Source organism: Myiozetetes cayanensis, unplaced genomic scaffold (genome assembly GCF_022539395.1).
Source record: "Myiozetetes cayanensis isolate MyiCay16 unplaced genomic scaffold, myiCay2020 scf1, whole genome shotgun sequence".
Classification (NCBI taxonomy): domain Eukaryota; kingdom Metazoa; phylum Chordata; class Aves; order Passeriformes; family Tyrannidae; genus Myiozetetes; species Myiozetetes cayanensis.
Window position 1 is genome coordinate 116,036,776 of NW_026086604.1, and position 17,001 is coordinate 116,053,776.

The 17,001-nt window shown below is 41.9% G+C and overlaps 1 protein-coding gene across 1 annotated transcript in view; it reads left to right on the forward strand.

Annotated features, from left to right (window-relative positions):
• Positions 1–309: 309 nt before the first annotated feature.
• COLQ (collagen like tail subunit of asymmetric acetylcholinesterase) overlaps positions 310–17,001 on the forward strand; it is a 43,058-nt gene continuing 26,366 nt past the window's right edge. The window contains exons 1-3 of the mRNA XM_050312226.1: positions 310–415; positions 14,023–14,135; positions 15,994–16,098. Of these exons, the coding sequence (XP_050168183.1) occupies positions 310–415; positions 14,023–14,135; positions 15,994–16,098 (324 nt within the window). The remainder of the gene's footprint in view (positions 416–14,022; positions 14,136–15,993; positions 16,099–17,001) is intronic.

Consider the following 17,001-nt stretch of genomic DNA (forward strand, 5'->3'; position numbering starts at 1 on the left):
CCCCAGTTTTAGCAGCTAATGTCCACAATAGGGGCAACTGATCCAGCACAGGAGTTAAATATAACCATGTCTAGTGTAAGGAGAAGATTTAATGGGAAATGGTTGGCATTCCTTCTTCCTAAAGGCACGGGGAGGGAGGGGGGGAGAGAAAGAGAGAGACGTACACACACAGACAGACACACGCATCCCATAGCGAGGGAAGAGGCAGAGAGCAGGCAAGGCAGAGAGGCAGTGAGGGTAGCAAGAGAGCCAGCCCCAGAGCAGCCCTGCCTGCGCCTCTGAGCTGGAATCTGCCAGAGCACAGCCAGCATGTTGGTCCTCAGCCTGCTTGTCTGGGGATCTTACCTGCCGCTTCTCTTCTGCTTTGCTTTATCTCAGACTGCGTACGCTGACAATGTCTTCTCAATTTCAGCAGGTAAATTGCTTTAAGTCTCGTTACTTTTCCTTGCTTGGAGCACTCTGCACTCTGATTCTTGCACTTTCTGGTGATTGGAAACACAGGAGAAAAAAAACAAATACTTCAAATCCCAGATCTTGGTGGAGGGGTTTTGCACTGCAGACCTGTTCTGCCACATGCCAGGACATTTTGTTCTTTGCTTGGTTTTGCTTTTTGCTTTACAATTTCTGGTTTTAAACCCCTCCCTTCCCTTCCCCATGAGAAATAATAGACAAGATCCTCAGCCGCTCTAAAATGCTTTTTTTCCATTGGCTTCTGTGGTGCTGTGCTAATTCATGGATCTGGCCCAATTAGTGTATTACTGGCATGTCTGCATGTTTCTTTCTATTTTGGATGGGTTCAGGTAGATTACAGCAAGGGAAAGAAAAGAAAATAAATCTCAATGTATATCTGCTTCTATAAATAAAGCCCTGACCTCAATGAGTGGTGCTGGAGTCCGACTGGGTGTTATCAGAATAAACATCATCTGGCTCTGGCTATGACACTAACAAATACTCAGATGACTTACATAGCAAACAAGAGTCCACTGCATGGAAAATCCCTGCTAGGCAAAGACAAAACAAATTAGTTGTCAGCTGAGGCAGGGCACTGGAAATCCCTCTTAATAGATTTTACAGTTTCAGCAGCAAGACTTTCCTTCAGTCATGTTCTGTATGAAGGAAGGGGAAAGCTGGTGAGAGCTCTGACTCCATCTCTTCTTTGAGGAACTTCCACCAATTTATGGCAAATCACTGTCTCCCACTCTCTGTCTGCTATTCTGTGTCTGTCAATAGAGATGGTTCTAACTAATGTCCTGGATTCCTGCAGTGTCAGAGTTGAGATGTTTCAACTGAGATTTGTAGGTCAGGGCCAGCTGTACCTACGGATCCTTCCCATGGCTTTCACAGTGACCAAAGGGGTGCATATTTTAAATCTGTGTGTAAAAATCAACCTTAGACATGAATCTAGAGGCACACAGCCTTTCTTGTTCTCTGACCTCTCTGGTGTGCCCACAGAGCCAGATGGTTTACATTTGAGGCATTTATGAGGGAAGGGTGATCAGGAGGGAACCTTCTGTGAGAGGTTAGGTGTCTGCACTAAGCAGCACTAACACTATGCACGATCTCTTCCAGGGGTTTTTAACAAATATTTTGAAATGTTCAGAATTAGTACACTGTATTTCACTCCCAATGGTTTGAACAGCCCATTCATATTCAAATATTAAGAGTCTGAGGGCCACAAGAGTAATTCCTTGGGAAAAGCCCTATAGCATTAAATAACGCACCCATTACAGTTCTGTAAGTATTTCAGATAGCTTGTAAGATAACATCTAGAAAAACCTAAAGTTCAAAGAAGTACATACTTTGATAACAATTTAATCCCTTTTCTTCAACCTTTAGGAACTAACAATTGTTTCCACTAAGCTCTGCAGGAGGTTACAAAGCATTTCCGTTTGTTATCTTTTCAATGGGATATGCTTTCTCCATTATGTTGAGATTTGTTAACACTGAGGTACAAAAATCATCGATATTTATGTTCTCTGATATACTCCAAATTTCTTTGCAATAACATGTAAGTCATTAGACCTCAAAACTTGTTTTGAAGAACTTTATATTTATCTGACATTAGTAGATGTCACCCAGACAAACAAGAATTTTACGTTTTCATTGCCTTCTCCTGTGGCACACACATTTGAACTGTCCTCTTAAAAAATAAGCATTCAATGAATAATCTGAACCTTAGAAGAGGAAAGACTTGTCATTTCTGCTGAAACCATAGCAGAAGAGACAAACACGAAGGAAAATGCCAGATTCTGCTCTTTGCAAGCAGAGTATTTCCCATAGCACAGCCCTGGAGGCTTATTTGTGTGAGACCCCAGGGCTTCCCAGGCAGAGACTGCAGCCATGCATGCCCCTTTCCTCCTCCATCCCCACAGGCCAACAGCTTCTGGTTTCATGCTCAGGGAAGGTGTGAACCTGATCATGAGATCTGTTTCCCAGTGCTTGGGCAAATCCTCACCCCAAGCTCTGCTCCATGGCAAAGCCCCACGCTGTGCTCTCCTGGCCAAGACACCGAAAATCACCTTTATACCCAATAAGCTCTTAGTGAGGCTTCTGCCACAAATGAATTTTCAATGTTTATTTGATAATATGTGGAAAAAAATAACAGTTGGCAGATGATTCAGCCATAATCCTACAACCACAGGACTGGATTAAGAGATGTACTTTGGGGAGCTGTTGCATACCTGTGTGCCATTACTATTTGTTAATCAGGGCTATTTGGTATGAAAAATGACATAATAAAGAATTCACTCAGTGCTTTGGTTACATCTGCATTTTAAAAAACTTCTAAGAAAATAGCAATAAGTTCTGTATTTGCTGGTAGAAATCTCACAGTGGGTACAGAAGATGAATTAATTCCATTTACATTCTCAGTTGTTTCAGTGGTTTCTCAAATGTTCCCTGACTGTCAGCTGAGTCAATTATTCGTATCTGGCACCAGGATGCAATTTCACATTTACAGAATGGATTTCAGCACTACACTTGCAAATTCTGAAACTAATCACATTTAACAGTGAGGATGTTTTTAAGCGATGACTTGTCTTTCCTATAGTTGGGAAAATGCATTTGGGAATTTTCCAGGGATGTCTGAAAACTTCTGGGCCAAAAATACTTTTATTTCTTTGCAGAGCAACAGGTCACAAATAAGAAGGTTTACAGGTCACAAAGCAGTAATTAGAAAGCAGAGGTAAACAACCAGTAGGACTGGAAAATGTTTGCAGAATAATTGGGGAAAGAAGAATAATCTGAATCTTTGTTTTGCTGCCAGCTCCACCTTGTAGTCCCATCAGCCTCAAGCAACACGTGCATCCTTGTTTCTGGAAGTATTTTGAACGTCAAATCAGCTCCAAAGAGTGAGTCTGCTGCTACTGAAGCATTGTTTTTGGAGAAAATGCTTCAGGGAATAATATTACCACATACTTAAACGTGTGGCTGTGGTTCCATGTGACAGCAAAGACCTCCAGGTTTCTCTTCAGGGTAACCTGCCGTATTCCACCCTTAAACTACTGTGTTTGTGTTATCATTTACAACTTTTCTCATAGCTCTACCCTCCTGAGGTTCCTGCACTGTTGCACTCACGTGATGAAATCTAGGCATGGTTTCTATTGTCATTTTTAGTGGGGCTACATGAACCAGTCTGCACCTTGTAAGAACCACCCTGAAGGAATCCACCTTTCAAATTCAGTTAGTAGAAAGACTCTCTTCTCTCTGCCTCATTCCTGCTCTGCTGTTCTGCTCATCCAGGCCCAAGGTTTCTGAGGTTTTGCAGAGAGATGGGACAGTATTTAAATTACCAGAAGCAGCCAAAGTAAAAAAGCACATCTCAGTGCTGCTTCTGACCCAAACTGCCTTTTATGCATGCCACAAACACATCCCTTGATTCAATTTTCTCCCACAATCAATTTTGATACATCATCCCATGGACAGAATACAGTTGATCAATTTAAAAAGGCTCAGTGGGATGGTAACATCAGAGCAGTATTGGCAGTATTCATCACACTTTCTTTGCCTTTTTTCCTATTATTTTCCTGAAGAAAAGGAACATCATAGGCATGAGGCTCAGCTTCTTTGTGTCAGGAAAGTGTCATATTTGTAACCAGACCTTGTGTGGCAGAGCTGCAGAAAACAGCTCTGTTTTCTTGTGGACCAACAGTGTTGGAGCCGTGGTGATGGGCAAGATGGGTTGGGAAGAGGAGCTGCAAGGAATGACAGCCTTGGCTGGGCCGTGCAGGGAAGGGATGCCAGTAGCCACTGTGGTGCTGTGATGTGGAGAGACAGTATCGTACACTTGTGAGAGAAATAGCGGAGAGAGAGAACACAAAAACAAGTGTTCCTGACATGGAGGGAGTTGGGATCTCAGCTGTCATTCTCTAAAAGGAATACCTGACCCCATCATCAGGGTTTAAGGTTTTTTATCCTCTAATGGAACAACCTGCAGAAAGCCTAAATAATGTCAAAATGGACAGCAGAGATGTCAGGTGGATGGGGAGTTTTTGTTTCTAAGGAGAGTAATTGTAAATATTTATTTATGCAAAATTACAACAGAAAAAAGATATCAAAGTGTTTGCTGGAGAAAGAAAGATGCAGAAGGAATTTTAAATAAAAGACCAAAAGTAAATGCTAGAAAACGTTCAAAAGGCAGCAGTCAGAGCTTACTGGAAAAGCAGCCCAAAGGGTGACTAGCAATCAGAGGTGAATTTTTGAGGGTCAAAAATATCAGCCCAGGGAAAGAAGCCTGGCTCTGCTCTGAAAGTCAGCGTGGGCCCAGGAGACACCCAGCATCCTGATACCATTGGTCAGTGGGTTTCTCATCTAACATGAGAAAGCAGGAAAACTGTGGTTGGATTAAAATTTCCTGATGGAAACCAGCCACTGGCAAAGGCTACAACTTCATTAGGAGAAGGAATGCAAAGTGTCATTGGCCATAAGAGAGGGCAGTCACCAGGCTGTGGATCTGGCTGGCCAAAGGTCTTGGGGCAGGGCATTTAACAGCTTTCTAGCCCATTTGTGACTCACAGAAACCTGAAAGGGAGGCAAAAGATTCTTTCAGTAGAATCTCTGTTCAGCTTGAGAGAAAAAAATTACCTTGGGACTGGCCACTTGAGCTTGATAGCCCAGATGTGTGGCTGGAAAGATAAGCCATAAGAAGGGTTGTTTAATGGGTATCCATCTAAGCTGATAAAGAAGGCAGTTGCTGAGCAACCTCTGCGGGAAAGGCTTGGACTGGTAGCAAAATAACAGTCTAGTGTGGTTTAAGTAAATGGGTCTTTAAAATAAACACAGTTAGAAGAAACACTGATTTGAGTTTGTATATTCTCCACTGGTAGATATGACCTGTGAAAATCCCAAATTGAGTTTCCTGCTCAGATCAATTCATATGATACTCGGGAAGAAATTACCTTAAGCTTCATAGACCCTTCTCTGCTGACATGTGCTGCAATGCCTGTGCTAAGATGAGAGCAGAGCAGCCACACTGGTGCACAGCCTGTCTGTGACTTCATGCCTACATCCACCTTCATATCGGGAAGGGCAAAGGGAAGACTGATGTAATCCACAGTAGCAAGGGACTCCCAGGAGATCCTGTGAAATTAGCAGTAGACCAATGAGTGGAAGCCTATTTGGTCCCCTGCGTGAGGGACAAGGAAAGGACATCAGAGGCAGCTCAGGAGGTTGTGGCATTTGTCTTGCAGCAGTAAATAAAAATCAGAAGAGGAGACAGCCACTACTAGGGAAGCTGGAAGTTGGCTGGGACAAGGCTCCTTATGTACAGCTCTGGTCTTCTATGCAGGAGGGGAAAGGGGCTTCTGACCTGCTTATGGCATTACTGGATGACAGGGTACTTGGCTTGTCAAAAAAGGCTCAGTGATAATGCATATGAAGGGAAAGGGTTCAGTGAAACACCGCTTAAGGTGAGTATCATGAACATTCACTTGTTCAAGAAAATGCATGAAAGAGAACCATGCAGTCCCCTGTGTTCCACTGTTACTCCTGGTTTCATAATAAAGGTTGACTTGGTGGGCTTCGTGTGGTGAGCTGGTGAGGACAGAGACATCCAGAAATAGAGAAGCCAAGGTTGATAAGTGGACTCCTGAAGGACTGGAAGCTGAGACTACACCAGTGGCCAGTTAATTTTATTTTTTTTTTCTGGGGTAATATTCGTGTTACAAGGCAGCTACCCAGCGTGAGACTGCGGAAGCTCCTCTAGAGACACAGTCAAGTAAAGCCAATATTTTTCGTGTGGTGGCTTGTGGTGAAGAAGTCCAGCTGCCAGGGACACAGGTCAGCACAGGAGCTGAGGCAGTGCTTGCTTGGCTTTCCAGCAGAGGAAGCAGTAACTGATCTGAAGGTTTTCTGTAACCTATGAATGTTTTTGACACGCAGCAACCAGTCCAAAAGGGAATCTCAGCTGAAAGCAATGCTGCAGCTAGCATGGAGATCCCTGCTGGCCTGAGCAAGCTTGCCCATTCAGTGTCATTGCCATGAATGAACACAGCACTATTTGTAGTCCATAGATATTGGACATGCTGGTGAACATCAGATTTTTGTTGTGACCAAACGGGAAGGTGGGGGCTTCAATCCCAGGACACCAAAGCAAACTATTTCAAAATCAAGTGTTTTCAGTGAAAGAATGGAAGCTCCACTGAGAAGCAATTCAGTGTTGTAAAATCAGCTTAGTCCCTATGTACTTGTAGTCAGTCAGTGCTTGTAGGCCTCTGCCTCTAGTATAAACAGTTCATTTGTCAGTTTGTCAATTCTACTAAAGCCCTGCACAGGAAGAGAACATTCTTTGGATTCACATCTTAGCCTCCTTGTTTTTTACAATCTTTTTCCTATCAGACACTGATAGGAACTGTGGGCTGCACTGGCAAAGGAGCCACAGGAGCATGCTTGCAGCAAAAGAAACTGCTAATCTTAGTTAGAACTATAGAAAATATCAGTTTGTGTTTAGATAGGAGGAAGTTTGTTGTCATGATAGACCCTTTATCCCTGCACTTTTTAACTCTTGATGCTAGGATGGTGTGTGATTGCAGAATCAGGGAGCAATGCATTCGGCTGTAATGCAGCATAGAACTCCGCCAGGACACGGCCAGGAGACCTGTCTCATGCTGCAGATTAGTAGGTAGGAGAGAACAGGGAAAGCCCTTCAAATCTAGGGGGAATTGTTTGAGGAAGTTCAGATATAAACGAGACAGAAAAAAACTCACAGGAATTAACAGAACCCAACTGAGATGTTCTATTTCTTCCCTTCTCACCGTTTTAATGGAAAGGAAATTGGGGGCATGCTTTCTGTAGTCACACTGCTGTAAGGGTGAAAGGACACTTTTGGAAGAGAAGAATGTTGAGGAGAACTGAAACATTGAGGGAAAAAGAGGCTGTTAACCATTTCTCTCAGAACCAAGCATGTATGGATAAATGCAGGCACCTGGGGAACACACACAAGTTAAGGGAGATATTTCATCTAAAGCAGGCAGTGCTAAAATTTCAGATTTCTTCTACCTAGGGAAGTGTCAATTTTTTTTTTTTTTAGCTTCTTGAAACTACAAAGTTAACGATTTTTTACAATACGAAGTCAATAAAGAGCTGGTTTTTTTCCTGAAGAGCAAAAGATTAAAGTCATCTGGTCAGGGAATCTGTTGTAGTGAGGGATTCATGAGGAATTAATCTAGACCATGGCAACAAACTTTCAAAGGGGAATTTGGAGGCTTTTCTCTGAAGTCTAACTGAGCACACAGCAACCCACAGTCTCATAGGGATTGTCTGGGACTGTCTGAACATATGGTGGAGCAACATCAAAGTCAAGTACATGTTTGATCTATGTCAGCACTAACAGATTATGATCCTTCAGTTGCAGAAGAGTGGCACTGGTGTCTCTCAGCTTTGTTGCTACTGATCTCACAGATAAAATGGGAGAGGACTGTGTGGTAGTGAGTGACACGTAGAAGTCTTTTGGGGCTGATGCAGGAACCATCATGCATTAGTCTTTAGGGTTTCTGGCTCTTCTACAGATTATAGTAGATTCTTAGGTTTTAACTCAGAGTATTTTTAATATTGCTGATGTGGCAAGCAGTTGAGTTTTGTGATCTGGTTCATGAAATGATTGAGATGAGATATTGTTGTTCACCATATTGCAGTTTTGTTTCTGGTATTGTAATTGAGTTATCCAAGGATTTGGGGGACTTGCTTAACTTCTCTGTGCCTCAGTTTCTCATGCACTGAAGGGAGTTGCACTGAACATAGAGTTGTCAGCATTGTTTAGCAGTGTCTAGTGCTCTGGAGCTCTGCAAATGGAAGGCAATAGAAAGCAAATTGCACAGAACAGCCCTGTTGTGGTTATCAGGATTCATATAAGACATGGTTTTATTTTATAAATTTGTATTATAACCCACTGAAATGTTCACCCATCAGATTTTACTGGGATTTTTCACTGTTCTGTGAAACTGGAATGCAGAGCCAACACAATCAAATCCTTCTCTCTCTCTCTCTCTCTCTCTGTACTGATCTCAGAATTTTCCTTCTGCAATCAGTCTGAGAGAACAGTATATAATCTGGCACACACATTGTCCTTATATATGCACATACACATCTGAAATGTTTGCATACAGGGAGTGAAAGGCCTTTCCTTTGCTTAGAAATCTCAGACTCCTTTGTTTTCCTGTCTTGCCGTGTCTGCAGTGTTTTCTAAGGCTGATCTGCAAAGATGCAGCCGCCTGTCACTCACCAGCCGGGCTGCTCAGAGACGTTGAGGGACGTGGGTTTAATATTAGGTAGGGATGGAGGACAGAGTGTCCTTGCTCCTCTGGCCAGGTTAATATCCAGATCCACTGTCCAGGCTGTGTGCCAGGGTTTGCGCTGTTGTCCAGCTTTTTGAACATCGACTGATTTTTAAATGCTTTATTTGTTTGTTTGTTTGTTTGTTTGTTTATTATGACAGTTTCTGAGTCTGCACCAGCTGGTAAAATACACATTGCTGCTGTCACAGCCTGTAGTTACTGTGGGGATTAAAAGTAGAGCATTTTCAAATTTTAATGAGATTTTCTTGACTGTGGGATGGGTTAGCAGTTGAACTTGATGACCTTAGAGGTTTTTTCCAATCTAAAGAATTCTATGATTCTATGAAAAGAAACTTGCAAGGTTTTGTCTGGACTTCTCAATTTTCTGAAGTTAACTGAATTAATTTCTGATCCATTTTGCTCTGTTCCTTAAAGACACTGAAGCTCCATTTTAAGCAAGATGAAACTAAAAGCAGAGGAGAGCTGCAGCTCCGTGTCTCATCCTTTAACTCCCATAGGAACTTCATGGGTTACCACCTCCTCCAAGTAGACACCATTACCTAAGCTTGATATATTTCTCTGGCATATTTAACCTGGTTTATAGGGAAAGATATATTTAGACCATCAACTATAAGGTCTAAATTCAAAAAGGTACTGAGACTTGCAGACTATTCTCTAACCTGACTGTTCAGCCCAGGTCCAGACACGAGCTGTATTGCCATCTCTGCTTATATGCCTTTAAGGCACTCTTTGTGTCATAAAGCTTCATAAAAGACACTTTAAAGAAGCATATATTGTTAATGCTGACACATATCTTTAGGGTTTTGAAGGAGAGCTAAATACCTGCATCTGTTCTATAATTAAAGGATTTTGACCTTTATGGCTTTCAAAGGCATTTTTAACAAGCTCTTAAAACTTTTCTAACTTAAAAGGGAAAAGTGCCTTAGTCACCTCACGGTAGATGTACAGAATGGCACTGAGTGGCTGCAGCTCATGGCACACTGCTGTCCTTGCAAGGAGGTTAAGAGGAGCCTGAATGAATAACCACAAAGCAGATGAAAGTCTCTATTTAAGCTGGACAAGCCCACATTCATTAATTGACTCGTTTGCCCAGCTTGTTTATTATTAATTCTAAGAGTGGGAGAAGCACCTGTGATGGGGTGTCATCTATCAGAGGGCTCCATCTAGCAGAGTCTTGCCTGTCACAAACTGGGCAAGCCACCAGCACTGCTGTGAGAGTGAGAAGCCTTTGGATAACAGCTCGGCTTCCCGTCAGGGCTTGCTGGATCAGTGTGGTCATAAATAGTAAGGGAAACACATATTAAGTATCCTCTTCCTTTCTTGTCCTTTCCTCCTGGCATTTGGCCCACCGTTCTGTGATTTTAGGATAAAAGTAATTTTTGTGGTTTATTGATGATTGTTTTCAATGAAATCCTGTAAATCTGACTTGAACCCAGGGCAGGACTTCTCTGGTACCTGCACTACAGCTGTGGGGGTTTGTAGGGTCAGAGGTCAGCTCCAGAATCAGCTCTGGGAGGCCTGAGAGACCTCATTTGAGCCCAACTCAAGGGGACTCCGAGTGGGTGAAGGCTTCTTTCTGGCTCTGCTTTGGACCATCTCGAGTACGAGTTGTTCCAGCTAAGGTCACAAGCAGTCTACAGGAAAAAAATGAAATATCGCAAAAGATTATCTAAAATATGTTGTTCTCTGAAGCAACCACTGGCAGTATACCATAGATGTCTATAGTCACTTTCTTGAACTGGACAAATTTATAGTCTGGATCATAAAAATAATTTGAAAATGGTCAATGCTTTCTGTTTTAAAGCTATTATAATTTTTATGTTCTCTGAAAACAACTGCCTCTTAGTCATGTCCTAGAAGTTTTTCATTTTGTCTTGCTTCTCTTATGGAATATGTTGACATATTCTTGACACTGAAGTTGTTGAAAGAGCAGTTTCCATATGAGATATGTAAACACATGCTCTGTGTAGGCAGGGTCTTCATATTTCACAGAAAACTATGACAGTCCTATTCTTGGGCTGAGATTTTTTCCACTGGTGGGGACTGGAGTATTCTGAAGCTGTTGTTTAGCAAACAAAGCTAACCTGGAGCCTAAAAATATGCATTGCACTTGCAGAGGGTCTGTAAGCCTGCCAAGGTAACCCTTTTCTGATATAAATCAAGGCAATACTGTAATGGTTGTACATCTTGGGGCTATTGCAGTTACTTACAAAATCCGTGCCAGTGAAATGTGGTCCTTATTGGAAAATCAGATTATAGCAGTCGTATCTGTAGTCACTTTGTGAATCACTCATTTTTTTTCTCTCCTTGCTACCATATCACCTGTAATACATGAGTGTGGGAGGTCCTTGGGTCCAGGACCACCTTTTTCTTAAATACTTGGCTTGACAAATACACCTTCCAGGATGTAGCCATGGTTACTGATGGAACCCCTGAAAGATCACCTACCCACATCATTATACAGGTTATATCTGTCCCACATAGTAGGATCTACACTGTTAATGATACCTGATTACTTAGTATATAATAATAGCATCTATTAGAATCATAGAATCATGGAATCAACTGGGTTGGAAAAGACCTCTGAGATCATCAAGTCCAGCCCTTGGTCCAACACTGCCATGGTTACCAGACCATGGCACTCAGTGCCACATCCAGTCTCATCTTAAAAACCTCCAGGGACGGTGAATCAGCCACCTCCCTGGGCAGCCCATTCCAATGTCTGATCACTTTCTCTGTAAAAATTTTTTCCTAATATCCAACCTAAACCTCCCCTGACAGAGCTTAAGCCCATGCCCTCTTGTCCTACTGCTGATTGCCTGGGAGAAGAAACCGACCCCCACCTGGTTACAACCTCCTTTCAGGGAGTTGTAGAGTAGTATAAATAATAGTATATTAATATTTAGTATCTATCCAGTATCAATAATAACAGTATCTATTGCTATTACTAGTAGCTAGCTTTTGCTTGCTTGCACACTGAGATCAGTACATGCTATCACTTTTTATACCTGCAAACCTAAACTGGGTTTCAACCTAACTTGTATTACAGTAGTATTGGTGTAAGACTATAAGGACTGAAATCAGTGGCTGTTTTTTTACCAACTTGGTTAGCTGTAGTGTTTTTCTCAGTAAAGCCTATTCCACCGATTTGCAGACTTTTCTGCTAGAAAGGTAAATCCAAGTATTTTATAATCCAGGCCTAGGTTTCACTAACGAGGACATGATAAGTATCATATGAGAACTAAAGATACAGATCTCTATTTAATCTTATCTTTGAAAAATATTTAAAAAGCTTAAATTTTTTTATTATTATTATTTTTTCTTAAAGTAACAGTACAACTGCAGTAATGCAACCCTTTTGTTACAGTGCCTGGTAGTGATCTCTTAGCAACTAAGCCACATCAGGCTAGTTTTGATTTTTGATAATCTTATTCTTGTTGAATGATACTAATCCTATTGAAAATTAGCTAGATCATACAATAAGAAAGATTATATTAGAATGTGGCCTAAAATAAAATAATAATCACACTTTATACCCTGTTAAATTACAAGCTGTCCATTGCTTTAATAAGCTGCTATTTAGTCCCAATACAATATGTTCAGATACAATCCTGAAATTCAGACAACCACAGAAGTATGTGTGTCAAAAATTGAAGAACTTGGTTATGGCTGCCTAAGAGTGACTGAGAGTCTTTTAAGCCAGTATAAAATCTAACTCTTCATATGTTTGTGTGTTATTCCTTGTGAGAGCTGGAGACAGGCAACTCAAGCTTTTGCTACTTTTTAAAGGTAATTGGCATTTTCAGTGTGTATTTAAAGCTTTTAATGAAACAATATATATCGTTTGGTTTTTTTTTAACAAATCTTCTACCTTTCTCTTAAATTGAAGATTTTGGCTGAGTTTCAAACTTGTGAGGAAAAGCTGAGAAAGAGTCTTTCCATTATGGTGGTCTTCCCATAATGGACCCCTTCAGATTTTAATTGACTCATTCTCAAAGACATCATCACAAATAGTGATTTGATAGAGGAAAAAAATCTGGATGACATGAACTAGCCCTGAATGCTGCTCAGTCACACTCATCTGGACAGTATTTTTCTGTGCATCAGAACTGAGAAAATGCCATCCCCGTTAATGTGGGAAGGTGAAACTGATATAATACATTTTCTGAGACATTTGAAAAACTAGAAGTATCTCTGTCCTTTAGAAAATTTCCCTTGCCTTGAGATGTGACTAATATCCAGCCTGCAATCGAATTGCACACAAATCTAGCAATTTCGTCAGGTTTGTCTTCCCAGAAACTTAATTTAGAGATTTTCTATTAATACCAGATACTTCACCCTAGGCTTTTCTTCCTACTGTATTTGGCTTCCTGCCACCCTGCAGCTCACAGACACCCATTCCAGCTGCCACTATCCAGAGGAAGAAGCCAACAGGCATAAATAAATATTTGCTGTCCTTGACAAAACCTTTGAAGAAGGCCCCCACTCTGATTAGAAATGTATTTCCCTAAGAGTAAATAGATACAGGAATAAACCTACATGGTTATATAAATGTACCATCTTAATACTCTTCCTCTGTGAATCTTTTGTCACAGCTTCTTACATTGTTGATGGAAGTTTAACTCTTAGAAAAAGTTAAATACATTGTCAAACAGAACTGAGATCCTGTCTTACCAATCATCAGTGACAAAACTATCAGCTAAGTCTGGTTTTTAGGGTATTTATTCTTAGGGATGATGCACAAATCAGAAATAAAGCAACCTGGTTGCAGTTCCAGGGGAAATACAAGCAAATGTGCTGTGAAACAGTTTCCCACTTCCCACAGCAGTACCAAAAGTGAATTGGTTCATGGGGAAGGTTGTGGGCAACAGCACAAGTGCTGTTACAGCACACAGGCTATAGCAGGGACCAGAAGAAATAGTTTGTAATACACTTTTGGAACAGAGAGGGGAGAAAACCATAAATATTTGGTTTGTGTTCTAATATCTGAAATTTTCCGGAATCAGCCTGTGTCAGAGCCACATTAAGAGCTTAAAATTCTGCATAGCTTTCAGCACAAGAAGGAACTTACAGCCTTAAGGGTCCACCCAGTTTCCTAAATTCCTGCTTGGATTATGGTGTTGCAATCAGTGCACATAGGATGGGGGAAAATCCTGAGGAATGGAAACTTCTCTTATTCTGTAAGAAATGTTTGTACTGTTCAAGGCAACAGATGAGTGTTTGTATTGAACAGATCTCCCTTGTTTGGAACAGAAGAAACAGCTCAACTGCAGAGCGTGCTGCCTCCTTGGCCCTCCTCCACCACCCCTGTTCCCACCACCGTACTTCAGGCACAGCTGGAGCACTGTAAGTCTGGCCTGAAAGCCTCTCTCTGCTTTTACATGACTTTTAATGTATGACAAAGATGAAGCATCCTCTCAAGCATTGCCTTGTGGTGTCACTCAGCAAATCCTCCTGGCTGTGTTGATATGGCTCTGTTAGGACAATCACTCAACATCCCAAACTGGGGCTTGAAGTAAATCCCAAACAGATCAAGGAATGAAATAAGGCTGGGTTTGTTCAGGCAGTTAATTCAATTAACTTAACATATTCTCCTTACTCTATTTTGGGGCTTTCAGAGTAAGGCAATCCTGAATTAAAGGAAATGGCAATGTAATAAATCAAGTAAGGACAGAAAGGCACTGCTCCATTCTGCCCAATGATTTCAGGGTGTAGATTATGTGCATTTCCTGTTTTACATCACATTGGCCTTATCCAGTAGGTGAAATGAAGGTCCTGAAATCCTTCTATGGAATCTATTCCCAGCATTTAATTTTGCAGGAGGACAGACAAGTTTGAGTTGCTGGTATGCAGTTTTCACTCACCCACCTACACACAAACCTGCACTATGTGACACGTATCCATACACATACATTAACAAATGCAACATACAGAACATGATGGGTGTAGGACATAGCAGTTTGCCTAATTACTCCTACTGACAGGGTCTGTTAACTCCAGTATATCTTCCATCCCAATTTTTAAGAATTTTTATACCCACTCAGTAATTCCTATTCTTAATTCTATCCGTTTGCCATATACAAATACTGTAATTATTGCTAGTGTTATGTAAATAATGGTTAGTAAGATGTCAGACAAGGACTAACCCAAGAAAAAGAACAGTGTAAAATCCTCCATTGCCTTGAGAGAGTTTAAGACTGAGCTCAGGGTGCTATTCTCTCCAGATCAAAAATTTAGCTGCCTCTGCTTTCCTCATCACCTCCGCTGTCTGTGCCTTGATTTCCACAGAAAGTACACTCAGAGACAAAACCTCTCAAGGCATGTGGTGTACTCCTTCAGTGAGGATGAAGTTGGAACTAGGGTTCCTGAGATTCCTGCAAGCAGACCAGAGAGTAACCTGAGCATAATATCACACTTCACACCACCTCCCCCGTAGAAACATGAAATAAAATAAGTAGTTGTGAGCAGGGTGTAAGCCACGTGAATTCACTCTGAGCAGTTTGTGCTTTGGTGTCTGTAGTCAGGGCCTTTCTGGAAAGCGGCCTTTCATGTGGGAGATGAGGATCGGCTGTGTTGATCCAGTGTTTCTGGCTCAGTGTTCATCTGTGTTTCCAGGGGGAGATCACCTTTGTCACAGGATATAAATAAGGCATTTTACTCATGAAAGCTTAATTTTGAAGTCAAGAGATCAGACATCCATTGATCCTTTCAGGCATTGTCTCTGATCTGCAGTGAGCGAATGTCTGAGGGTTAGTATCCTCTGGAGCAAAGATCATGCTGCCTATGCCCTCCCTGAGTATAGTCTCTATTATTAGAGCAAAGACACTATTCTAGGAGAGGAGCTGCTACTTGCAAAGTGGGACAGAGAGAGAGCAGGGTCAGGTCTAAGAATAGGCCAGGGTCCCACTCTGGCTCGGAGACACACGCAGCAGCCTGGCTGTGATGTGCATCCGTGAGAGGAGGAGGAGGAGGAGGAGGAAGAGGAGGAGAAGGAGGCAAAGGAGGAAGCTTGGGACAGGATGCTGTGCTGAAGTGCTGATGTTCAAACATCCATGAAGAGAACTTTCTGACGAACCCTAGGTGTCTTCCTAAGGGTGTGAATAAACTCTCTTGAGACTGTAGCATGTGGTGGCTGGATTTGTACGCATTTCTCCCACATGCTAAGTGTGGCTGCATGTTCACTCGTATGTTTTATGTTTGGTAGAAGCTGCTTGATGTGGATATGGAAGAGCTGTGTCGTGAGCTCCAGATAATACAGGCTTCTTCTCTGCCTGAATCACGTTGTCCTTCAGGGCCTCCTGGCCCCCAGGTGAGTGATACATTTGTGATTAAAGCACATCATTCGCTCACTTGCTCCAAGGTCCTTATAAAGCTGTGAAGCATCTGAAAATGCTTTTTACAACTCCATAAACATACCAAGCCCTGCTTAATTTCATTTTGATATGACTTCTTAGCATAAATCATGTAGGGTTTTTACCCTATCTTCTCATCCCAGCCTTGTATACTCCAGTCTATTTCAAGCTCTCCCTCCATTTTTGTGGAATTCTTCAGGGGGTAACACCTATTAAAAATCCCAGAGGCATCATCACTTCTTTCAGAGGTTCTTTATCAGGTTTTTCTTGCTTTAGACTTTGTTGTCCTTTTATGTGAGTACAAAAGCCTGGAGAGTGGATGCACAAGAGATGCAATGCACTGGAATATTAGCGGAGTACATCTCTGGGAAGGCAAACACCTACAGCAGATTCCAGAGACAAGGAGGGGCTTCAGCAGGGCAGAGGGGTGGGACTCAGGAAGTGGATAATCTTGTAGCTTGATCTGCAACATCTCTGCCTCTGAGTCACTGAATAGCCTTGGATGAGTCTTTTTGACTCCACACCTAATTTTCGGCAATTTACACTTCCAGAAATCTTTAGAGGAAGGTCAGAAATCTTAGAATCACAGAACCGGTTGAGTTGGAAGAGACCTTTAAAGGTCAGCTAGTACAACCTCCCCCTACAACAAACAGGGACATCTTCAACTAGGTCAGGTTGCTCAGATCCCCATGCAAACCGACCACCTTCTTCTGAGGAAACAGAGCACCTCTAGAGGGAAGTTTTTTATGGACATCTCTGTAATGGGGAGAAGATCATCAATTTGCCTTTCCATTCCATTTTGTTCCCTCCAAAGAAAACGAGACTTTTCATGGTGAGGTACTTCCAGTTTCTCCCGAGGC